This window comes from Protomyctophum parallelum, assembly GCF_964188405.1.
Source record: "Protomyctophum parallelum genome assembly, chromosome: 2".
NCBI lineage: Eukaryota > Metazoa > Chordata > Actinopteri > Myctophiformes > Myctophidae > Protomyctophum > Protomyctophum parallelum.
The window spans coordinates 37,867,169-37,893,052 of record NC_139699.1 but is presented as its reverse complement, the minus strand read 5'-3'; the positions used below and the strand labels follow the sequence as shown (position 1 = coordinate 37,893,052).

At 41.7% G+C, this 25,884-nt stretch overlaps 1 protein-coding gene across 1 annotated transcript in view; it reads left to right on the top strand.

Moving 5' to 3' along the window:
• Nucleotides 1-23,119, top strand: part of tub (TUB bipartite transcription factor) — a gene marked incomplete at both ends in the record, with an annotated part of 42,595 nt that extends 19,476 nt beyond the window's left edge. Inside the window, 9 exons of the mRNA XM_083791552.1 lie at nt 4,901-5,038; nt 9,470-9,628; nt 10,306-10,427; nt 11,880-12,071; nt 14,599-14,711; nt 21,622-21,736; nt 21,869-21,967; nt 22,238-22,409; nt 22,986-23,119. Of these exons, the coding sequence (XP_083647678.1) occupies nt 4,901-5,038; nt 9,470-9,628; nt 10,306-10,427; nt 11,880-12,071; nt 14,599-14,711; nt 21,622-21,736; nt 21,869-21,967; nt 22,238-22,409; nt 22,986-23,119 (1,244 nt within the window). The remainder of the gene's footprint in view (nt 1-4,900; nt 5,039-9,469; nt 9,629-10,305; nt 10,428-11,879; nt 12,072-14,598; nt 14,712-21,621; nt 21,737-21,868; nt 21,968-22,237; nt 22,410-22,985) is intronic.
• Nucleotides 23,120-25,884: the final 2,765 nt, after the last annotated feature.

Genomic DNA, 25,884 nt, shown 5'->3' with positions numbered 1-25,884 from the left:
CCATGGTAAGCATGACACCATCTACCATGGTAAGCATGACGCCATCTACCATGGTAAGCATGACACCATCTACCATGGTAAGCATGACACCATCTACCATGGTAAGTACCATGGTAAGCATGACAGCAGCACCATCTGCCATGGTAAGCATGACACCATCTACCATGGTAAGCATGACACCATCTACCATGGTAAGCATGACACCATCTACCATGGTAAGTACCATGGTAAGCATGACAGCAGCACCATCTACCATGGTAAGCATGACACCATCTACCATGGTAAGCATGACACCATCTACCATGGTAAGCATGACACCATCTACCATGGTAAGCATGACACCATCTACCATGGTAAGCATGACACCATCTACCATGGTAAGTACCATGGTAAGCATGACAGCAGCACCATCTACCATGGTAAGCATGACACCATCTACCATGGTAAGCATGACACCATCTACCATGGTAAGCATGACACCATCTACCATGGTAAGTACCATGGTAAGCATGACAGCAGCACCATCTACCATGGTAAGCATGACACCATCTACCATGGTAAGCATGACACCATCTACCATGGTAAGTATCATGGTAAGCATGACAGCAGCACCATCTACCATGGTAAGCATGACACCATCTACCATGGTAAGCATGACACCATCTACCATGGTAAGCATGACAGCGACTCTTGTGTGTGAATGTGTGTGAAAATGTATTTGACTGTGTAGTCTTGATATCATCACAGTGTTGACATGGTTGTATTGGTCAATGCTGCCAAACAAAATTGTATATTAGAAATACATTCTTGATCCCTGAGGCTTCGTACACACCTACACAACAAATGTTCGGTCCGTGTGTGATGTCTGATTGCTGTTTGATTGCTGCTCCAATTCATTTTCAATGGTGGTCACATGGTTTGACCAAACATTTTTGTTTAATGAGGGGGGAGCAATATGAATTTGGCTGCTGAATGAATAGAATAGCCAAAGTATAAAGTGGTTAAAATTATTAAAATTTCTAAAACGGGTAGTCCCAATACTTCATTCTGATTGGCTGGTTACCGTCACGTGACCGGTGTAAATTTCACCGATAACCCACTCCTTCAATCACTTTGTATCAAACTGCAGCCTTGTAGCTGAACTGGGGAAGGGGAGCGCTTGATTGCTTTACAAACACATGCCTGCGGGCGTCTAAGCACTGCCCGGCTCATATGACTGTGAATGTGTGGCTCCAGGCAGCCCCGTAAATACATCAAGCGCTATTCTCCCGTCACATAGGCTACTTGCGGAGCAAAACAAGGAAGTGTTTTGGCTCTGGGTCGCTCGCTCTGGTGGCACAAAGCGTAGATACTTTTGTGAATTTAATAGTTTTAATATTGCTATATGTTTGTAACCGTTTTAGAAAAGCAATAAGCCACTCGAGGCCCCAGCTTACCGGGTATTTTACACTGGCTGGGAGGTAGAAGACCCTGCGCGTCGGGTCTGCCTACGCTCCCAGGCAGTGTAAAATACCCGGTAACCTGAGACCTCTCGTGGCTTATTGCTTAAGTATACAACAACAACAACAACAACGTATAGCACCTTTCATGATATGAAATGCAGCTCCATTGCATTACAGAGCAATGGAGAAAAAAAGAAAAGAAAAGCAAGGTATAAAACATTAAAATAATAGCAGTAATGCAATACAGTGAGGACATGAATAACAAGGAATTTAAAAGATCAATTAAAGGCAAGAGTGTAGAAGTAGGTCTTGAGCTGTGCTTTAAAAATGTCTACAGAGGCTGCCTGTCGAAGGTACAGTGGGAGTTTGTTCCACGCCGTCGGCCCGTAGAAGCAGAAAGCTGCTTCACCGTGTTTTTTAGTTGCCATTTATTTAGGCACAGCGAGCAGCAGCAGTGGAAGACCAGAGGGGGCGGTTTGGGACATATTTAGGCAGGCAGTCATGTAGGTAGGAAGGTGTGAGACCATTGAGAGCTTTATATAACTATTATAACTATAGCTGGGGACCCCTTGGTACCCCCCCACCACCCCCAAAGGACCCCACTTTGAGAATCAATGTTCTCAAAGTGAGAACCCCACTTTGAGAACCAATGTCCTAAACAATGTCCACACTGACTCTCCGGATGGAAACGGGGGTCACTGGTGTATTATTCTTCCTCCTCCGATCCTCGACCAGCTCCTTGGGCTTTGTCACGTTGAGCTCCATGTGGTTTTGCTCACGCCATAAGTCTCCCAACAGCACTCATCCGCATCAAGTGAAATGTTGTCGGTTGACATTTAAAGCATTGCACGATATTTTCACTTAAAGTGCAGGGGCTGCTGTTGCCGGGGGTGCGTTGTCTGGTGTCTGACTGAGTTCCAATGTGCTGTGTGTAGCACAGGGGTTTTCAAACTTTTTCATGACACGGACGACCCAAATACTCTTTCATTCTGTCATAGAAAACCTAATATATCAAATGATGATTTGGTTCAAATAAGGCCAAAAGTCTAAATGTTGTACATGAGAAATAGATTGTGTTTATTGAAACACATTATTGAATTAGTAATTGAAAAAACTTGTATTGTAATAATTTGAAGTGAATTGAATTGGTGCAAACGGCAAAGCCCTTGACTCTGGTGCTGCATGCACTGTGAAGATGACTCTGTCAGATACAGTAGCACTTGAGCTGTGTTGTGGGAAAGATTAATTTTAGGCAGCTTATCTACACTCTTGACTTCGAACTGTCTAATCGCAATTCTGAGAGTGGCTGTCAACTGTCCCACAGGTTAGAAAACACAATGAATCATTGACTTTAGCCAGCACTTTAAGTCAAATATTCTGTTAAAATGTGGCCTGGACTCTTTATAATGCTGTACATACTAGCATAGAGAAGAACAAAGGCAGGATAGTTACGTTTACAGTCTTCTTGTCCGGATCATTAACATTCTTGCTTTAAGTCATTCTGGACAGCAAACCTATATGGATCGGCTTGCCTAATACAATATTTCATGTGATTGCAGCCTGACATCAGTCAATTCACATTCAGCAATCATGCTCCATTGGCTTGTGGTAGATATTCAAGCCTAGCAGAGAAATAATATAAACCCTGTTTGATAAAATCACATTGCTTTCTGTTAAAAGGAACAGCTGCTGTGTAATGATTTTTGGAAAATATTGATTTAAGTAAAGTTTCAATACTATACTTACTACCTTCATTAGATTCTGTCATGCATAAATAAATTGATATTTAGCAGTCCATACTACTGTTGAGCCCACTCAAGTCATGAATATTTAAAATGACTACCAACACATTTCCAAAATATATATATTCTTTCCTATACTGTGTAAATAAATCTTATTCTAGCTCACATTTACATCTTAAATGCACCTGTTTCTATCATGCATGAAGCATGCATACAGTATGAACTTCATTTATGAAACAAATCAGATTCAACTGCATTAGTAATGTAACTTTAACAAAAATAAAGGCAATGTAAAGTTCACTGTAGCCTATCTCAAGCAAGTCTCAACACATTGATTAGCATAGCACACTGGGGGCGTGTTCCCTCCTCCGCGTCATCAGTGCCCATACCCTAGGTGGGGTTGGTGAAAGGGCCTTTCTGTGTGGAGTTTGCATGTTCTCCCCCTGTTGTCATGTTGTTCATGTTGTCCCCTAGGGTAGGCACCCTCACAAAAAACATGCAGTAATCCTGGTCTCTAAATTACCTCCGCCTGGCCAGCCAGGGCGCCTGATGGAGGGGAAAGGAACTGGTCGGAATAACGTGTTCCTTCCACTCGCTACGTCCGGCCGGGGAAACTCCCCCCTGTCAGGTGAAAAGAAGCAGCTTGGACTCCTCTTGTATAGAAGGAAGCATGAGGTCAGTCTGCTGTCCCCCCAGGTTGGCAGAGGAAGTGTAGCGCCCAGGATTACATTAGATAATTGACACTTGGTGAAAAAAATGGGTTGCAAAATCATGGGATAAAAATTATTATTAGAAAAGAAAAAAAAAACAGCATAGCACGCTGAAATTAATGGAAATGAAATTAATCAAGAAAGTTATCATGACTAATAGACAGTGATGTAAACATGCAAATGCACAGTCCTTTTAGTACTGCATATTTAATAGTGAAATGATAACTGATGCATGGGCCAAATATACCTAAAACTCTAGAATACCTTTTTTAGTTTAGTTTAGTTTATTAGCACATTGTAATATAGAATAGAAACAATACGGCGCAATAAAGATATCAAAACACAAAAACTGCACAGAAAAATAAAAGACTGAAAAACAAATTAGTAAGAATTACACATCATATTCAAACTACAGCGAGGAAGAAATAAGTGATGAAGTGAAGTCCATTTTGGTTCCTCCATTTTATGCAATTAATTTCATGCTCTACATTATATTTCTATCAAATATTCAGCCTGACTGCTGTGCCTATTTTCCTTAAGCCTGCTAGCAGCTGCTTTTCTTCTCACTATTCAACTGTGCGCACGCACGCACGCACGCACACACACACAAAAGTGTGTTCAAATTCACGTCAATTCAACTAAATTCAAAGGAGCTTTAATAATAATAATAATAATAAAACTTTATTTTTATAGCACCTTTCATCATGACATGAAATGCAGCTCAAAGTGCTTTACAGAGCAATGGAGAAAAAAAGAAAAGAAAAGCAAGGCATGAGAAAAGTGGCACGCACGACCCACGCACGCACGCACGCACGCACGCACGCACGCACGCACGCACGCACGCACACACACACACACACACACACACACACACACACACACACACACACACACACACACACACACACACACACACACACACACACACACACACACACACACTCACACTCTTTTCTGTCTCATAATTTCTAACTTGCAACTCTCTTCTCTTCCTGTGTGTGTGTAGTGCAAGAAGCAGACCAGGCGGAGGTGAAGGCCGTGGCAGACATACAGGCGCCTCGCTCAGCCAAAAAGGGCAAGGCATCAGCCAGCTCCACTCCACAGACGGGCAGTGGCAGGAAGGAGAGGAAGGGAAGACACAAAGGTCAGCCTGCCACCATTCAAATCCTTTATCGAAGTGATTCCCAATCTGTTGGCCGGGGCCCGGGTGGTGGACCGTGGAGATATTGCAAGTGGGCAATTATATTGCAAATGATTGGTAAAACACTAAGATTGTATTGATCAACACATTAATTAATATAAAAAAACGTAATGTAAAAAAAAACGAAACAAAAATGTTTTCATTGTGATACCGAAATTAGTTTTCTCAGACGGGTGGCTGGCATATGCCTTATAGATAGGGTGAGAAGTTCAGTCACGCGAGAGTCACTCGGAGTAGCTCCGCTGCTTCTTCGCTTGGAAAGGAGTCAGCTTAGGTGGTTCGGGCATCTAGTAAGGATGTCTCCCTAGGGAGGTCCCACTGGAAGCAGACCCCGGGCAGACCAAGGACCAGATGGGAGGATTACATAGCCACACTGGCCTTGGAACACCTCGGGATCCCCCAGGATGAAATTGCTATAATGTTGCTATGGAGACGGAAGTCTGGAAGTCTCTGATGGAACTGTTGACCCTGCGGCCCGATTGCGGCTAAGCGGTTGAAGATGGATGGATGGATACCGATAGAGAGGAACCTAAAGTGTATACTTACTACGTTAGTACCATTTATTCAATTGCTCAATTGATTGATCATTAAATTAACATGCTTCTGGTCAGATGGGTGGGATTTTCAAGTGGACCCCGTTCCATGTTGTTGCTGTATGGCAACACATTTCAGGAATGGAAAACCGAACTCTAATAACTCATTTGGGTTCTATGAAGCCCATGTCTATACTACATTATAATTATGCTTATCATCATCATCATTTTTTCGACCAAGATTGTGGATTTCACAATAACACGGCAGACTTCCCGGTCCTTCATTGCCATCCCCAGTTCCTGCTTACTGATGCCTGTGTCCCTAGTAATGACATCAGGGAACGACAGTTTTCTACCTCTGGTCTGCTTTGAGGCAGGACTCCAGAGAAGAAGGGAAGATATAACCTCATTGTCAGCTCTGTAGCAGTGGTCGGCAAACTGTGTTCTTCTGGATCGGACTAGTGAAGAAACACGGGGAAGTTTGCCGTATATTAGATTAGTCGATGGGTGGCTCTTCCAAGACAGATTTTGCGCTCTCATTAGAAGGCGGGTGTAAGAGCCATCCAACCGTTTCTCTAGTTTCTTTGAAAGTGTCCATGTCTTGGAGTCATAGAGTAGAATCGGCTCAGCGGTCGTCCTGAATATTTTTACTTTTAACATCTTACTAAGCTGGGATGACCAGATCTTATGCATGTCATTGCAGGCTGACCAGGCCATACCCTATAGTTTGAATGTCCTTTTGGGAAGAAGATATGTAGGCTATGACCTGTTACAGAGAAGTGTTGTTAAGTGTTTTTATAATGTGGTTATTGTTGGATTAGCATATATTTAGTTTACGTATTCAAATTTTGCTTATAACACCCCCACATGGTACACATTTGACTCATACTTATACTATTTGATTTGTCCACAATGTAATGCACATTAAGAATTGATTGTACATGACATTGTCATGATCAGGCTCATTCAACCCACCTTACTGGATGTCTAATTTATACTCTGTCGTACAACGTTAATATCTGGTATTGTAGATTATAGGTTGATCTAACCTTGCGTAGCCGGCCAGCATCTGCCTTTGCAATGCATACTGACCCAGGCAGATTAAGTCTGGCCCCTCTCAATTGTGGGAGGACTTCACGGCCAAAGTGGTGACGAGCCAACCAGATTCGTCTGGAACCAGGCTCTAACTAACCAGGGCCCAGTATGCAAATATGTGGTGTGACATTGTGGAATAGGCTACTGAGAGGGACGGCACTAATATCATGTGAGTGTCATGCTGTTTCCACTAACACGTAACCCAAATTGAAGTTGGTCGGTAGAACGGTTCTCGAGATACGTGCATTACAGACATACATACGTACAGAGATTCCCTGCATTTATTGTAATAAAGATATCTTTGTGCTGGCCATGCTGTTTCTATTAGGAGAAGCCAGAAGGACTGGGGGGGATGGCTTTGAAGTCGTAATGGCCAGACCACTTCAGCCCTACTGTAGCTAGCTGTGCTTGAGTGCTTGATGCAGTGGCAGGGGACATTATGTTCTTCCTTGTTACAACAGCTAATTGAATGACAAAGGAACAGAGGGTGCCAGAAGAACCATGAAAAAATCCCAGAGCTGACTACATGTACATAAATAACCCAGACAGACATCAAACTGATGCTGCAACGCCACTAATACACTGCAGTCGACTTGCTGCTACTGTGTATTATACGGTACATCACGATGGGAGCTTGTAATTCAGCTATGTTTGAATAGACACAGCACCACAATAACTATTTCCTGCAACAGGATCGTTGCAATCGATTGATTACATAGGGCCTGCACTAAATGGAAACAAGACCGCAAGGACTTTTTTTGGTGCTATCCCTTTTGGGCTGAGTGTTTGACTGTACTCTGTTGCTGTTTTTACATTCTGTCTAATAAACTATTCAATCAATCAATCTACAGTGCATATGCATAGGCTACATGTAACACACACCTGGCAACAGGATTTTCAGTGCTCATACAGTACACACAATCCTTCTACCTTCTTCCTTAATGGAAAGGGGCCGTTTATCTGTTGGCCTTCTCCTACCAAACCACTCCGATAGCACACATCTCTCCACTTAAAATCTTGCACGCCACCCGAATCCATCTGCACTACATCTTCTTTCTTCTTTCGTGTATCATCAGATGGCCAACTCAGTGTCATGCAGCCATGCCCTCGTCTCTGGTCCTAAGTAAAAAAGGCCAGCTTCTGAGGGTGTGCTCGGCAGTCTGTTCAGGCTCGCCACACTCACATGCCGCACTGTCCGATAGGCCCCACTTCTTCATAGATGACTTGATGCATCCCACCCCACAGCACAGGCGGTTCAGCGCATTTGCGACATCCAAGCAACTTGGTATATATAAACATTGCCACTTGCCATGCTTGCTTTTATACGGAAATAAAAACAAGCAAAACAAAAATTAGGGCCACTCAGCCAAGTTTGCACTTTCCAAGCAACTGTGCATATGAAAATATCATGGGTTGCCATGTTTGCTTTTCCAGTAAAACAAAAACAGTATCGCCCTCCCACTATTGCCTTCTTCCCATTTGCGATGTGTGGCCCTAGGATGAGCGGGCTCGACACGTCATCACGTGCTGCGTGATGACGTGTCGAGGCCCACATCGATAAAAGCCAATAAAAATGAAGCTCACCCGTTTAATTCCCCATATCTCCGCATCCGGCCTGCACTGATTACAGAAATCTTCCGTTTTTATTCCCATTCAAGATAACATCCAGACAGTGTATTACTCGGTTTCAACTTAATCATCACACTAAAATATGTTGGCCTATCTGACAACATTATAGGGTAGAAATAAGCCACTTAAGAGTAAACTGGTAAAGCTGGCCGACTATCTGACTTGTAAACAAACACTCCATGCTGTCCTGCGTAGCATAGCTACCGTCCCATCCCCTGAAGGGATGCAACGCTCTGATTGGTTCAGAAGCTTCATAGCAGTGTCTCCGACAACGTGGAACAAGCTCAGGAACTCCTGAACAGAGTGGAGCTGGAGTGTGCCAATGTTGGCCTTAGGCTAAATGCCAAGAAAACTGAGGTTATCACCTATAACATCTCACCTGAACATCCACCTCTCACAACAACAGGAGGCACTGTGCTGAAGGAAGTCAAGGACTTCAAGTACCTGGGCGCATGGATCAACTCAACCGAGCAAGATCTGAAAGTGAGGAAGGCACTTGCATGGAGGGCCCTGAATGGCATGACCAGTGTATGGAACTCCAATCTCCCCCGACAAATCAAACTCAGCTTCTTCTACGCAACAGTGGAGTCTGTTCTCCTATACGGCAGTGAATGCTGGACCAACCAACCCTGCAGAAGTCCCTTGACGGGTGCTACACCAGAATGCTGCGTGCAGTACTTAACAGCAACACTGTACATGTCACTAACAATACTCTGTATGAGGGATTACCAAGGGTGAGCCAGAAAATAGCAGCCAGGAGAATGAGACTAGCAGGACACTGCCAAAGACATCAAGAACTGCCAGCCAGCAAACTGGTGCTCTGGGAACCAACACACGGACATCGATCACGAGGACGCACCACGCTAATATACGTGGATGTACTCAAGAGCGATGCAGGAGTGCAAAGTACCAACGAACTGGCCAGATGTATGGAGAATCGGGATGACTGGAAACGACGATGGAGGGCTCGTCTGAGGACGACCTAGAGAGAGTGTTTCAACTTGAAACAGTCTGAAACTTCAAAATAAAATGTCCACCATTTCCGTTTCACTACGCCTTTAAGTACAGTACTTGAGTGTATGTACTTATATAGTTGCTTTCCGCCGCTGTGTGTCAGCAGGGATGGATGGCTCCACTTCCCATCTGGAGGATAGTCACATCCAGATCCTGACGGTGGGCCATTCAACCACATCGGACAGCGAGGGAGACTCTGTTGTGATGAGCTGCACTCAGTCCCAGAGCAAACAGGACCTGCGAGTCACCATGCTGAAAAAAGGTAGCACAATTGTCTGTCAGGCGGAAACCTTGTATGTCCTTGTATGGCTATTTTAGAGCTGTTTTTGAACATTTTGGAAAATGTTTGTCTTCTGTAATAGCATGTCTGAAAGAGGGATGCTAGGTTGAAAGTCCATTGTGCCTACCTTCTCTTGAGCCAGACAGTTTTTTCAAATTTCAAATGCTTATTCGCCTAAATAGGAAAAAGGGAATATACGGAAGTAAATTGGAATAGACAGAATACTTTTGCTTCATCCTTGAAAGGTCATGTACAGTGAGTCATTACTAGAAAATAAACCCTTTCAAGGTGTCAGAGTTTATTTTGAATGACCAATGTGCAGCCATTATACCACTTATTAGTATTACACGGCTGCTCACAGACAAAACCAGTTGTTTGACAATCATTTTCAGCTTCCATAGCAACATAAATAAAGGTACAGTAATAAGTGTATAATACAGGATCAATAATATAACATGCAACCTAGAAACATGGTTCTCTGGAACACAGTAACAACTAGCATACAGTAGGCGTGATAATTAATAATTAAAGCCAGCAATGTACATTCTGTAGAGTGCCGGCAGTACATAGCTTTCTTTATAATATAATAATACATAAATGTACATTTACTGTGCAATATTGATATTCCAATGGCAGATCTGTGCCTTTTATTTCTGAAGGTATCTCTAGCAGTATGAATTTTGATGAGGAAGAGGACGATGAAGATGAAATGAGTTCCAGTTCCTCTCAGCTCAACAGCAATACAAGACCAGGCTCTGCCACCAGCAAGAAGTCATGCAAGGTAGGTACAGTACAGTACATGCAGTGGTGGACTGTAACTACTGTATATATATATATATATATATATATATATATATATATATATATATATGTCTGTGTGGGTTTGGGATGGCTGATTTTAGCCAGTGGTTCTCAAAGTTGGGGAAACTGTGTAATATCTTTGCTCTGTGTTTACAAACTCTCCCCTCTGTAATCTAATAATCGATGCACAAAATACATGCACACGCCACCACCATGTTTGTTTCTGTCATTTGTAATGATTGAGTAGTTTTCTAATTTAATCTCTGGGTCCTTGGTAGACTCATCAAGTTTTGTTTCAGAGAAACTCAGGACGTTTGCCGTTACCGCTTTGAAATAGTTGACTTATTTCGGCCAGTTTGGGACCAAGGCTGTTCACATTCAAATGAAAAAAGTGAAGTCTGTTGGCGCCGACAATAGTGGTGATGTCCTCAATGTTGGCTGAGGTCAGAGCAGATGGCCATTGGCCATTGTTGTCTTCCGCGTCTTGCCTTGGGGGGAGGGGAGGGGAAGCGGGTGGGATTAATCGTCGGTCGGTTTTGGAAGCTCTGGTGGTAGGCCTGGGCCTGGCCCGTCGGGCGGTCTAGCTGTGTGGTTCTGGAGGGCCTCGATGAAACCATGGGCCTCGGCGACAGGTGCTGGCTATGGGCCTCACTGGATGCAGGCCGTTGTTCATCGTCGTCCTCGTTTGCACTGAATCCTGCATGGTTGTACTCCTCGGCTCCCTCTGCACTGGTGACGGGCTGTTGACTGGGTCTGTGGTGGCCTCTGGTGGTCGTGGGTGCTTGGCGGAGGGCCAAGTTTTTGCTCCTTCTGCTCAGTGTTTTCAGCCTCCAACCCCGGTGTTAAGCTAAATGAGACGTGAAGTCCCTTTGTTGTCTCAGCCACGGTGCTGTTGTTACTATAGCCACCGCTTGGTCACACAGGAGTAGCAATCTCGCCTATTGAGATCTTGTTGTGACCGGTCCTGGGTAATGTGCAATATCACCTGACAGTAGTAAAAGTATGAAGCAAAAAGATCTACTTTACCAAGCGGGGGTTTGTTAAAAAAACGTAATTGATGCACATTAATTAACCAAGCTGCGAACGACCTGAGAGAAAAGGCAAGAAGGGCTTTCTATGTCATCAAAAGGAACGTTAAGGCGCTAGACATCCCAGTAAAAATCTGGTTAATTAACCTTTGGGTTCCAATCAATTCAGGAAATGTGATAGTGCTAGCCTGTCACACAGGCTGGTCATGTAGCCATGATGTGTGTTCAGTCTCTTATGGCGTGTCCCCATTTAAGACAGCGTGCTTACCCTATTTCAGTCCGGGTGGATGCTCACTACTTCAGCCCATTTCCCATATCTAAAGAAATTTGACTGTCACTCAAATACTAGTCTTCCATCTCATGAGGCGAGTCTTGTATTGTGTGTGGCTGATCTTGTCCCACAGGAGGCGGCTTCCGCGTCCACACCGCCGGCTGGTGAACCAGCCATCGATGTAGACGACCTGGAAGAATTCTCACTGCGTCCCGCGCCCCAGGGGATCCGAGTGAAGTGCAGAATCACTCGGGACAAGAAGGGCATGGACAGAGGCATCTACCCCACCTACTACCTCCACCTAGAGAGAGAGGATGGCAAGAAGGTGAGAGTATAGGGTTAGTTGGTGGCTGTGGTGGAAAGTTATTAAGTACATTTACTTAAAGCAGCACTATGTCACTTTTTATATACCATTATGTCCCACGAAATTATAAAGTTAAATTTGGAAGCAATAGCAAACACCCTCCCAAAACGTAGACTTTATAGACTATACATGCAGGGCAAAGGTTTTACACAGATCAGTGCAGGGGATGACTGTACTGTATTATTACTGTATGTAGGCTACTGTATAGGGGAGACAGGCTCATCCTGGCAATCAAGCTCTGGGTAGGAACGTCAAACACGTAAGAGAGGATTCCTATTTATCGATTGCCTGCCCCTTACATACTGTGTCAGTCACACACTGTTGTGTATTGTGGGACTCCACCTGATGTGCGTTCTTGTTTGGACAGTGGGCAGCACGCCGGAAATAGCAGACCTACAAGCTCACGACGCGTCAGTTTCTTTTTACTTTTAGTTTATTTCGATCATCATCAACAGTATGACATGAATCATTACATTTTACATTACATCCAAACATCCAACCTTTCTTTTGGGTTGATCGAAAAGGCGTAGGCTGAAGCTCAAAGCGTATTCATGCAGTACATGTCGGTTTACCTTATAAGATTTACAAAAAGATTTACAAAAGTTCATAGTGAATGAACCCACAAAATATAACATTTTACATTCAAGTCTCAAGACTTCATTGGCACACAGTATCATTTATATATCGTTGCTGTCCGGAAGAAACCACCTATCTCCATTTTTGAGGTTTTAGTTGTTTTTTATCATAAATCAATGCTATTGAACACCCTTTATGTCTGTGTGTTGGTTAAAAAATATTTAACCTAAGTATTAAAAAGTGCTCCTAACTCCATTGGATCCTCAAACTATCTGCCAAATCAGCTACCTCCACCCGTTTAGCCATCTTTATTTTTTCTTTCTCAACAAAAACCTCCTAACTCCACTTGAGCTGGATGTTTTTTCATTTCCTGAAACATGAACATTTTGAAAGAGAATTTCACTTTAGTATTATCTGTGTATTTGAATTTGGATCTTGTCTTCTTTGTACTGTGGCCAGTCTTTGTTATGTTCTCGCTCCTGGGCAGAAAACCTTTATCTCATTTATTTTTAATGCTGGTTGCAGCAAACGTATTTCCTGTAGGCAGAGACAAGATATCTGTGGTGTACACAGTTATTCTACTACATTGAATGGGAAAGTGACTGATTATTCTGCTCAAATGTTACTCTTTTACCTGCTTTTTACTAACACTAACTTTACAAAGACACCCCGACCATTGGGATGAACCTGTGTAGTTTATAGCTTTCTGTTGTATGAACACAAGGCTGATGTGCTTTATACCTTATAATTTAAATGCTTTATAATAGCCTAATAATAATGTGTCAAATAAATCTCAAATCTATTTGATGTCATTGTTACACTGCACTGATGTACTTGAATTGAGTAATATGATGTTTCGTTAATAATAACAGTAATACAATATTATTATTATTATTAAGCATTTAAGCCCAGAAAGATTGGGTAAGACCGACGTTATGTATCTTTCAGGACCTTTCACTGTTTCGTCTCAGCCAATGCCGTTTATACAGTATGGCTCATCTAACGGCATTCCGTTTCCCTCCAAAGTTGAATTTTGCCACCACTGTTGGAGCAGCCATAAACTACACAAGTTAGCGTTAGTATAAAGCAGGTAAAAGAGTAACATTTTGAGCAGACTACCATCAGTCACTTTCCCATTCAATGTAGTAGGAGAGCTGACTGTGTACCCTGCAGATATCTTGTCTCCACCTACAGGAAATTTGTTCGCTGCGACCAGCAGACCTGTTTCTTAAAGGGGCATTCCACTCATTTTCAACATATTGCTATGTCATTAATATACCTTAGAGCTGTTGTGTGGAAATAATAAAAAGTCCCCCCATTCTGTGTTTCCTAGAACTGGAGGTCTGAAAAAAATCATTAACATGGTGAAACACATCTTGATGATGTCATCAAGATGTGTTTCACCATGTTTTTTTCATAAAATTGAAAATGAATGCCCCTTTAATGTGTCTATAAATAGCCAGGACACAGGTGTGTGGTTTGGCTAAAATGTTTTCATTTTTTTCTGTTTTTGTACCAGCACCATGCATGCACATTCCCTTTCTTAGTAGTACCAGTACCAGTGTGCAAGCATGTTTCTCTGTTTCTCTCTTCTATATATTTTACACATATGGCTGGTATTTGTGATCGTTTGGACTTTTTAGAGTGCAAACATTTTATTCTCGAAGTTGTTTAAATTCTTATTTCCCATAAGAATAATCTTGATAATGATTATGAATAGTTAACAGAAATCAGATACTTCTGACAGGGCTTGAATCAAATATTTCTGACGAGACATGGTAAGACTGCTTTGTCAAGCTGTATGCAGCTGCCTGGAACAACATTACACGGGCTTACATGTGTTGGCTGCCTGGGGCTTATTGGTGATGCTGATTTGTTGTTATATACTAATTGGATTCCTGGATTGCCATAGGTGTTCCTGTTGGCTGGGAGGAAGAGAAAAAAGAGTAAAACATCTAATTATCTCATCTCCATCGATCCCACGGATCTGTCTCGAGGTGGAGAGAGCTTCATCGGCAAGCTGAGGTAATGCTGCATGACATTTGATTACATTTGAGGACAAGCTTTGCTGTCTAGCAAGAAAAACAGAAAGCAACTGAATTATTTATTATATTATTCATATTTCCTTTGTTTTCCAAGTGGTATCCTTAGATAAATGTTTTTTTGCACTATAGTAGATATACCTCGCCCTAAGCCTAAAGGGTCACACATCCGCCTCGTTGACGGCAGACGCCTGAGGGCGAGTGCTGGCACTTTGGCATGGGGGGTCAGATCAACATGGAAGGAATTATGTACTGTAAGGAGCATGTCTTGAGTGTGTACAGGGTTTGATGAGGTCAGATCAACATTATGGAATGTCAGAACAGGTCAGCTTCATACAGTATATATGGAGTTCTGAGGGTGATAGTGGGGACATTCTCTTGAGTGTACAGGGTTTGATGAGGGCCCAGGTAGGGCCGGGCCTTAATTTTCGGGCCTGTTGAGAACTCTAGTTTACCCTGGCTGCCGGGCGCGGCTGCACTCATAACGTTGGGGTAGGCCCGTCTAGAGTTTGAAATTTGAATGGACAGGTATAATTCAAAAGGTAGACATCGAAGAGGAAGGATAGATGGGGAAGGATCAACATACAGTATGGAATGTTTGTTTGAGGTTTGAGGTCAGATGTAGAGTTGCTGGCCAATATTGATGACATCTAGCGGGGGGCGGAGTTGTAAGAAATCAGCAAGATTTGGCTTTTGGTGGCTAGTTTCTGAATTTTGGTGTGGTGTTAGGTATGGGTATAAGGATTTCAAAAAGCGTTGGGAGCGCCCCCTAGTGGTCTGTTTGCACAGACTCAAATATTAGATACTATAGGTATGGTTGAAAACCAAAATAATTGATAAAAGAGATTTTTCCTCGTCCGCCGACCTGTTTTTTACTTGACAGTTTGTTTTAGTTATTGTCTCCACCAGGCCGAAGGCATGGGGGGAGAGTATGTTTTGCACTCCGTCCGTCCGTGTGTCCGTGTGTGTGTGTGTGTGTGTGTCCGTCCGTCCGTGAGCAGCTAATCTCGGCCACCGTTAACCCGGTCGATGCCCCCATCGGTCGACTTTCCAGAACGGCCTGTTATAGCGCCACCAGGAGGCCGCTTTGTGCAAAACAAGTTTTTGCACAGCACACCTACAGATTTTGTCCAAACATCACGCAAATTGGTACACAGTCTCTCTAGAGCCATTCAACCAAACCGGTCTTTCAGATTTCTCACACTCCATCCTGATTGGTTAAGATTGGCTTCCAAAGTTCACAGGAGTGCTCAGTTTCAAACAAAATGCTGCAAATCATGAACACATCGCGTGATTTCCGTGAAATTGTGCACCCACATTCCCACTAGGCCGAGGACAAAATGCCACATGAACAATTTCAACTCAGCCTCAAGGTGGCGCTATAACTGGCCGAAAAGTGTTTTTACCTCTAACTGCACGGATCTGTGGATAACCTGGTGGAGACCTGTGCCCAGAAGGGCACTTTTTCTAGTTATACTTTGTTTCAGACACAACATTCAATGTTGCTTTTAGTTCCAGTGGTGAAGCATTTTCAACTCTGAATGTTCTGCTGTACTGGTTATATATTTTGACTGTTTAGGTTTTCGCTGTGTTTAGGTGCTAACCGCCTCCATTACGTGACTGTCTGTCTGTCTGTCTGTCTGTCTGTCTGTCTGTCTGTCTGTGTGTGTGTGTGTGTGAGCACAAGCACTATCCATTGATATTAACTGTGTAGGTCTATATGTATATATGAGCATGACCCATTCACCCAGTCCATACAGTATGTGACTTTGTGTGTGAGGGTACAGTACACAGACTACAGTACAGTACTTACGTCACTGAATACTCAGACAAAACGGTTGCTGAGAATGCCCTCTCTCTCTCTCTCTTGCTCGCTTGATCTCTCGCTGATCAAACTCTGGTCTTATGTCACACACAACAGCAAACATTGCCATACAATGGCACGTTTGCACTGACATCAGGACCAATGCTGTTGCCTAACAATGTCAATTCCCTCCAATCCCTCTCTTTCTCTCCCTCCCACCTCTCTCTCTTTCTCTTGCTGTTTCCCTACTATACCCACTATTTGAGCTCTCACAACTTGAACTTTATAGAAGTAATCTATTATTATACTTTGCTTCAAACACTGCATTTATTGTTGCCTTAAGTTCCTGTTCTGAACCATTTTATACGCTCAATCTGCCTCTTGTTAGAACATGCAACTATGAGATCAAGAGCTGCTTGCAAAAGTCTTTTCCCCACTGGTCTCAGAATAGAGCTTGAGACAGAAATAACCTATGTGTCTGCTTGGGAAGAAGAATTAATTTAGCAATATTCTCTGTGATTTTTGGTTATCACACCATTTTGGCATTCAATACAAGAGGGTAATTAGTTTAATCACTTCTGGCTCATTGTTGAGGAAGGAGCACCTGCAATTACATACATTTGATGAAAGCACTGAAATTGAAAATGTGTTATTTTTGGTAAATTACATAATTGTTGTGCACAGTATGAACTACAAAAGGTGCTCCTCGGAGCACAGGTTTCCACCAGGTCAGGAACGTTTGTTGTGGGTGTGCATTGTTTGGTATTGAGTGATAATATTGTTCAAAATATATAATATCTCTGCTGTCGGGAACTTAAACCACCTAACTCCAAAATGTTCATTTTTCAGAAAATGAAAAATATAAATTTTTCAGGAAATTAAGAAAACCTTATACGTATATTGAAAACAAAGCAATACTGCCATGGATGCAAAACATAGTCTCTCCCCATGCCTTCGGCCTTGTGGTGACAATTAGGCTTATGGCAGAAGAACATTCAATACAGAAGGAGTCGTGGCTGCAAGTTCTGTATCTGCACATTTGAATTACATGTGTTAAACGTATGTAAGTAGCACTGGGAATTAACAGTTCCCAATGCTACTTACTAGGTACCACTTAAATTGTCAGGACTCAGGAGGCTCCTCGTGTGTGTGTGCGTGTGTGTGTGTGTGTGTGTGTGTGTGTGTGTGTGTGTGTGTGTGTGTGTGTGTGTGTGTGTGTGTGTGTGTGTGTGTGTGTGTGTGTGTGTGTGTGTGTGTGTGTGTGTGTGTGTGTGTGTGTGTGCTGTGGAAGTGGAACTTTAAGCACATGATGTTCTAAAAATCTCACACATTGTCAATGCAGTTGAGTGGATAATGGAGATAATGAAGAAATAGCCAACACACAAGAAATGTCCTTTTCACATGGTGTATTTACTCTGATGTACAACGGGCACATTTCGGCCTGATGAGCCTACATCAGCGTTCTCAAGGTTGATGATAGTTACAACATGGAGGTTTCTGCAAGACAGCAACGTCATGTTGTACCTGTAGTAGGTGTGTTCATTATCAGTGTTTCGTGTGAGGTACTAGTAAGAAAAGGTGACAACATTGATCTCATAGACTAGAAGAGGCAGAGGATTCTGTTTAGGTTTTAATTGGTTTGTGTGCTGTACAAAGGGACAAACAATAGTCGGCATCAATAAGCCTATCAGACAACAAATCATAAATGGCAGCTCAATCCATATTCAAGAGTATAAATAATATTCATAATTAAATCAAACATGCATAATTAGAGATCAGATATAATATATATATATAATATATATATATAATATCTTAAAGCATCAAATATACATATATATATAATAATAATATATATATATAATATCTCAAAGCTTCAAATATATATATATGAGAAACTATATCTCTATGTTAAATAATCAATCAGGAATAATGTAGGCCAAATAGATATAAGGAAAGCATCAATCAATCATATATGAAACAAACATACCTATAACTATAATATGTCAAATATATATACATGATGCCCAATTAGGCAGGCCAAACATTATACATTCCATGCAGTTTCCATAAACCAACATAAATAACCCACATAACAAGCAGTTGACTCAAAGCACATGGGCAGTGCAGTGAGTCCATGATGAGGTGATGAACAAACATTTGAGGTTCCATAGTTTGACTCACGTTTGCTTTCATGGACGCACACAGTTGGGTGGAGAAAGAGAGTGATGGTGCTGGAGGTTGGTGGACAACAAGCCAGTTTGGTGAAGCATGCATGAATGAGTGAGTGCATTGAGTCCTATTTGTAGCCTCCCACACCTGTGTGCAGTGAGCAAGCTGCCAGCCACTCAGCCTTGATTGCAGGAGTGGCTGGGAGGCTCCATGGGCCTTTTCACAATGACCCCTCAATGGCTCCACTGAAGTCTTGCTGGGCTTTAGGCCTGGGCAATACGTCTCTAGGTTTTTATTCAAACGCACATTTCTATGTGCGTTTGGGCCTTTCAGCCAGATGCAAACGGCGTTTTCGGACACTCAAACGGAGGTTTTTGGCAACGGATAAATAAGTGGAGATTTTGGAAAAGATCCGGATGGTGGAGCTGTGTAGTCATGCGAAACGGAGTTTTTGAGGAAGGATGACGTCACCTCCCTAGTCGCGCATGTTCGTTGTTGCTTTTAACACTGAGCATGCGCATCAGTTCATGGATTGAAAAACGAACAACTTCCGGGGTGAACGCGAGGTTACCATAGAAACGACAACAAACACGATGGCAGATAGCGCCACCCGCGCGGGCGGAACCTCACCATCTAATATAAACACAAACCCCATTCTGTCAGCTGCCTCGCTAGCCTAGTGGTCTACTACGCACACTTGTAATCTATGCTTTGCTTCGCTTCGCTGGTTCGCGCCCCACTGCCGCCGCTGTTTTTACAACCGCAGACTTTTTAATAGTTTTTGGATTAAGGTTGGTGAAGGATGCGTTGCTCCCCTGCTTGCGGTTATGTATGCAAGAAGGGGAGCAACACATCCTTCACCAACCTTAATCCAGTCTTTTTAATGCAACCTTAATCCAAAAACTATTAAAAAGTCTGCGGTTGTAAAAACAGTGGCGGCAGTGGGGCGCGAACCAGCGAAGCAAAGCATAGATTACAAGTGTGCGTAGTAGTCCAGAATGGGGTTTGTGTTTATATTAGAAGGTGAGTTCTAAAGTTGCTCACTAGACGGAGCCCTGTCTGCATGCCTTGTTTGTTTTGTTTTTAGTACTACCGGGTTACGTGGGGGGATTTATTGGGAAACCAGCTCACCACGCATGCTCAGAACATTTTTCTATTGCGTTACATATTTATTATCGCCACCTACTGGCCTGGCATGCTTGTTTGAGTCAAAAATGATCGTTTTGGGTTGTATGTGTGGACACAGATATCTTTGTCGTATGGGCCCCTGCCCATACGACAACGGAGTACGAAAATATCCGTTTTATTAAAGATTGAGTATGTGTAGCCCAGGCCTTAATCAAACGTGACGCACTGTGTGCAGTCATCATCAATCTGCAGAGCCGACCAAGCCATTGCTCGATTATCTGCTCAGCTCAAGCCTTCCCCATCAACCTCCTGTTTGAGTGATGGAGAGGAAAATTGCAATTAACTATAACCTTTTAGCTAGTGCTTATCAGAACCCTGAAGAGGGCTGTCCAAATTGAAGGCCTGTTCAACTGTTAGACCATTATCCAATCAGCAGTGTATTGCTCCTATGGTTTGATTGAAGTAGTAGAGTGAAAAACTAGAGTAAAGCCAATGAACATTGTCCAGTCTGATACTGCATAGTGTCCCATAATGCCTCAGCATATGAGATAATGAGAGAATATCTTATTATTGCAACCACATATACACTAACAGTACAGTCTACAACTATGCGTAGGACTGTAGTTGTTGGCAATCTTGTTTTGTTTTCCACAATTGCTTTGAATATAGAATGGCGTCTTCTACGTCTAGCTTCCAGAAATCATTCTTTCCTTCCTTTGTACTTTAGAACGAGTGCTTGAGTGGATGCTTAAGCTTGGGAGTGTTGCGATTGGACAAACATGATTTGTGGTGAAGCGGTTATTACAGCAAGTGATGGCTTGTTACAGTAAATGCATTGGTTGGCTGTTGTGGAGCCATGTTCCCTTTCCCTACTAGACTGATTGAAATGCTGTATGCAATTCACTATTGATGGTTAGGAGCTTAGGGCTACTTTATGTCTGTCCCTCTCCCTGTGTTTCTCTCTCTCATTAACCTCTCTCAACCCAATCTGGTGTCCCTATTTTTGGCATGTCTTTATAGGTGAATAAAAAATACAAAAGTATTATATATATATATATGTATATGGTGAAACGTCAGGAAATTAAGAAAACCATATATTTTTTAAAACAAAGCAATACTGCCTCATCAAAGTTGGTGTTGTAACTTTATTTATTGTCAATTACTTCCATGAGAGGGGGAGAGGTGGTGGAGTTAGTTGCTTTAGCAGACATTTTGAGGGTCCAATGGAGTTAAGAGGTTTTGCCCAAAGCACTTTTTACTACTTTCCATTGGTTCAATATTTTCGAAACAACACACACGTAAAGGGTGTTCAATAGCACTGAATTATGAAAAAAAAAAACTCAAGAATGGAGTTAGGAAGTTTCCTCCTGACAGCAACGGATATATATATATATATATAATTATATATATTAGTATATATTATTATTATTCTTTTTGAGGAGCGCTATAGCCCCTCCTATGCCCAGCTATGTGTGTGTGTCTGGGTGTCTGTGATGATGTATGAAGATGTATGATGATAAGAGCGCCTCGCTTCACACAAGTGTGATTGTCATTTTCTCCTCCAACGACTGGCTTTCAGAAATGACGTCAAGGGCCAGTCCAAGTCTATGGACTTTTAATGTTTGCTTTAAGCAGTGACATCATGTGGCAGCCAGCCAGCCACAGTGGATGCCACTCACGTCACACAAATGTGATTTCTTTCTTTTTGTTATTCACCGTATCACAAAGTATAGGCTTAAGCACTTAACCACTGGTCCTTGTTGGTCCATTATGTTGTGTTTCATCACAGGTCTAACCTCATGGGGACCAAATTCACCGTCTATGACAATGGCCTCAATCCTGTGAAGAGCACGACCAGCCTCGAAGCTAGTGACCTACGTCAAGAACTCGCAGCTATTTGCTATGTGAGTATTAATCTAGGCCTTGAGAGTGTACAAATGTACATATGTACACTATTTTTACACTTTCTCTTTTGTACACTTATTTACACTATAATGTAAACTCGCTTGCACTTACTCATTGTCTTTTCACTGTAGGAGACTAATGTCTTAGGCTTCAAGGGACCTCGTAAGATGAGTGTCATCATTCCTGGAATGAACATGGACCATGAGAGAGTGTCCATCCGGCCTCGAAATGTGAGCTTCTTTAAACCTCTACAGCTTCAGTCTTTTACACCAGCCATGCTCAACCTTTTATGATAATCTAACATTAAGAAACCTCATATCTCCATATTTCAGCTTTTTCATGTCTTACCTTTTTCGCAAATTAACACCCCTCTTCATCATACTACAGTGTCACACAAAAATAGCAAATCTACACCCGACACCGACGATACGTTTGTCTCCTTGTACGGCCAGCCCTGATTGATCATTAGATCCTTTCATGTTTCCTTATCACACATGCAGGACCATGAGTCATTGCTGGCACGGTGGCAGAACAAGAGCACAGAGAGTGTCATCGAACTCCACAATAAGACCCCAGTATGGAACGACGACACCCAATCTTATGTGCTCAACTTCCATGGCAGGGTCACGCAGGCTTCTGTCAAGAACTTCCAGATCATTCACGACAATGACCGTGAGTTCCATTGTCTCACTTTTACTATTGAATCTAATTACCATATTGTTCAAAATATAAGACGACTCTGATTATAAGACGACACCGCATTTTTCAAGACCCGTTTGTGGAAAAAGAACATTGAATGTCAAATAGTCTAGTCCCCGATTATAATACGACCCCGTTTTTAGGATATTTTCATTGGGGGAAAATGTAGTCTAATTAAGCCCTAACCACACCAAAGGGTCACCATGCAACTCCTTGGGTCTAAACGGTTGCAAGGAGTTAACGTCTCGACCCTTTGGTGTGGTTTGGGCCATTGAATTCCATACGTTGATTCACTAGGGACGATGCGCGTCAACGCGCAACAGGACATATCACACCGCAGGGACAACGCTAAAACCGCCTCGACGCTTTGGTGTGGTTAGGGATTTATATTCAGGCCAATAGGGTCAATCTGATACTGTATATTCTGTTCTTTACGATGTTACATAAGAAAGAAAAGCTAATTACTAGAACTCATAGTAATTAGGTTGACTCTGGCCTGGTCAGTGTCAGTGATTCAAATGTTCTTTGTCGTTTGTTCCTCCTTTGTAGCTGACTACATTGTGATGCAGTTTGGTCGTGTGGCAGAAGATGTCTTCACCATGGACTATAACTACCCTATGTGTGCCCTGCAAGCCTTTGCCATTGCTCTCTCTAGCTTTGACAGCAAGTTAGCTTGTGAGTAGCATCCCACATCCTCTATCTTTCAGATACACTACTTGATGCCAGCATGATGGCCTCTGGAGTACTAGTCCATGTCCTCTTGACAAGGGCTGCAGACCTCAGATCCATGCACAAACCAAGATATCACCTAGAATGGTTAACTAAAGCCTGATTCAAACTGTCTCACGACACCATCGTGTGACAGAGCATAAATTAGGCTCTAGAATGCTTATGTTTGTGGATGGATGTGGGCGTCTCTCTAATTGTTGTGGGAGATACAGTAGGCTTGGTCAGTGTAACACACAAGCACAAAAGGTAATCCACTCAAAATTAAGTTAATTTGTTTAACTTTTTTGTTTGTTTTTACTTTAAATGATAAAAACACAATTCATCTATAAATTATTTAACATTTCTTTTATCCATCATTTAAAGACACTAACAATTGCCCAACTTTAGGTTTAAAGACTAACAGAGAATTGAGCTGTTGTCATGTAGCCTAGTGTTCTCGACAAACAACAAAAACAAATGCATGGACATACTCATGCATTTCCTAAACTAAGACTGACTTCTGGGGGGGAAAAGATTACGTACATGTCACACAATAATATGTATTTATATTTTCTTATTTATGTATTTATGATATGTTGCATTTCATTTCTGTCCCATATCACTTGCACTCGTTTTTATCAGTGTTCGTCCCTTGGAGCCAGAAGCACAGTAAACACATGTCACCTAAACAGGTTAAAAGCATGCCACACTATGCTGTGTGTCCTGTAACATCTTGTATTACACTATCAAACATGAGAATGTACAGTATGGGTAATGGTGCACTTTACTTTAATGTCTATGTGGGGGGGGTGTAGTTGTACATACTTTATTGTGCCTTTGAAGACTATGCTTCAACTGTCCATTGAACTGAGATTGAATTTGTCTTTGCTCTTCCTGCTGTACTATTAGAGATATTCCCCTTCATGTGATTTGATCGGTCAATTCCGTACTCAAATCCTCCTAATTTCCTCAATACATGCTGTTTGATTGGCTCCCAAAGCAGAACTTCCATGAGATTTTAATAGACTACTGCTACATTATTTGTTATATGATTTGGTAGTATTTTAGTTGATAGCCCAGATATATTCAATTAGATTTGTAACCAAATTATTCCATTTGGTTACATTTGTACACTCAAAGGACGACTACCAGTTACATCATCTGTAGGCAGGTGTGGTCATTTCAAACGAGACGTATTTTTTTTTCTCTACATTTTATCGCAGTATAAGGAGCATTAGTAAGTAAAGTACGAATTATAATTAAATGGTTGAAAATGGGTGTAGTGCTCTTATAGGCTGAAATCCAGCTATATACAATATAACGGTGGTTGGAGGTGGTCTTCCTTCTCTTGACCCTGGGTGTAGGACCATGCATTATTTCTTAATAAGAGGTATTGACTGAAGCTCAAAGTGCAATATCCCTACTGCCCAAGTCTTGGGTAGGTGGTAAATCTCGGGTAGGACATATACATTTGTATGGATTGCAGCTTTAAATTACCACTCATTTTACAGTGTAGTGGTAAAGGGGCAGCAAGGCACATCAGTTGCTCACCCCATGAAGCCTTCATAGAGAATTCTTTGTTTTGTCGCATTCCTGATCCGATATTCCAATATTAATGAACCCATTTTTTTATGTTTTTAATTATTCATACTGTTGTAAAATTAATATCAATAAAAAAACTATTATAAAAAAGATATATTAAATAAATATGCTTATAACCAACACTTTGATTGCAGTGTGAGAGTTGTTTTGGAATTCATATTTTTTGTTTCATAAAGATTTACTTTAATTCAAATATTAGATCAGGAATGTAACAAAAACAAAACAATACTTCATGAATTCAAGGCTGGTGAATTGAATTGAAAGAGAAAGAAAGAAAGAAAGAAAGAAAGAAAGAAAGAAAGAAAGAAAGAAAGAAAGGGTCCTTTTGGTTCACCCACATTCTCTGAATTGCCCAACTTTGACAGCATTCAAGTCAGAAGAATCAAGTTGAACAAATCTGATTCTAATCCTCCATTTCACTCTATTATACTAACTACTTATTCCATCCATAACTGTCTTCATACTTCACTGATCTGGAGTACATTATTCATAATACCAGCAGCAGCAGGTTTCTGTACAATGTGGTGTAGGTTTATTGCTGCTCATATTTTTACTCAAAATATTTTTTCTCTTCTTACTTGCTTCTTATGGGGCAACTCCTTTCTCTATGATACTATTTTGTATTTGATGATTATTAATTGTTAAGAATTTGTTAACGAAGGCAAAGAGCAAAGAACAATCTCTGATATTGTTACTGTGGGTAATGAAGAATTCTTTAATCAAATGTGCTATTCTTGTACTTAATTGTCTTCTAACTATTTTAAATTTCCAAGCAAGTTGACCTGTTACAGAGAAAGACTGCTCTTTTCATACACGTGTCTGGGAGCAGGAGGTCCCTTCATTTCATAAGTGTTTATAGTGCTTTCATTGTAATGTAAAATGTGTACAATATGTAGTGTTTGTTTACACACAGTGATTAAATAATTGAAGTGAGTCCAACAAAGCCTCACTTTCATTTAAAGAAAATATCACAATATAAATGTATCCATTAACTCTCTGAACCTATGTTATGACATATTCTATATTCATATTCAAAATCTATTGCAAAAAAAAGTAAAATTCTGGTGATACAAGTCATGAGCATTCTGTTTTATTGATTCGCTGTATACGTTAAGTTGTATTATAATCATAGATAGAA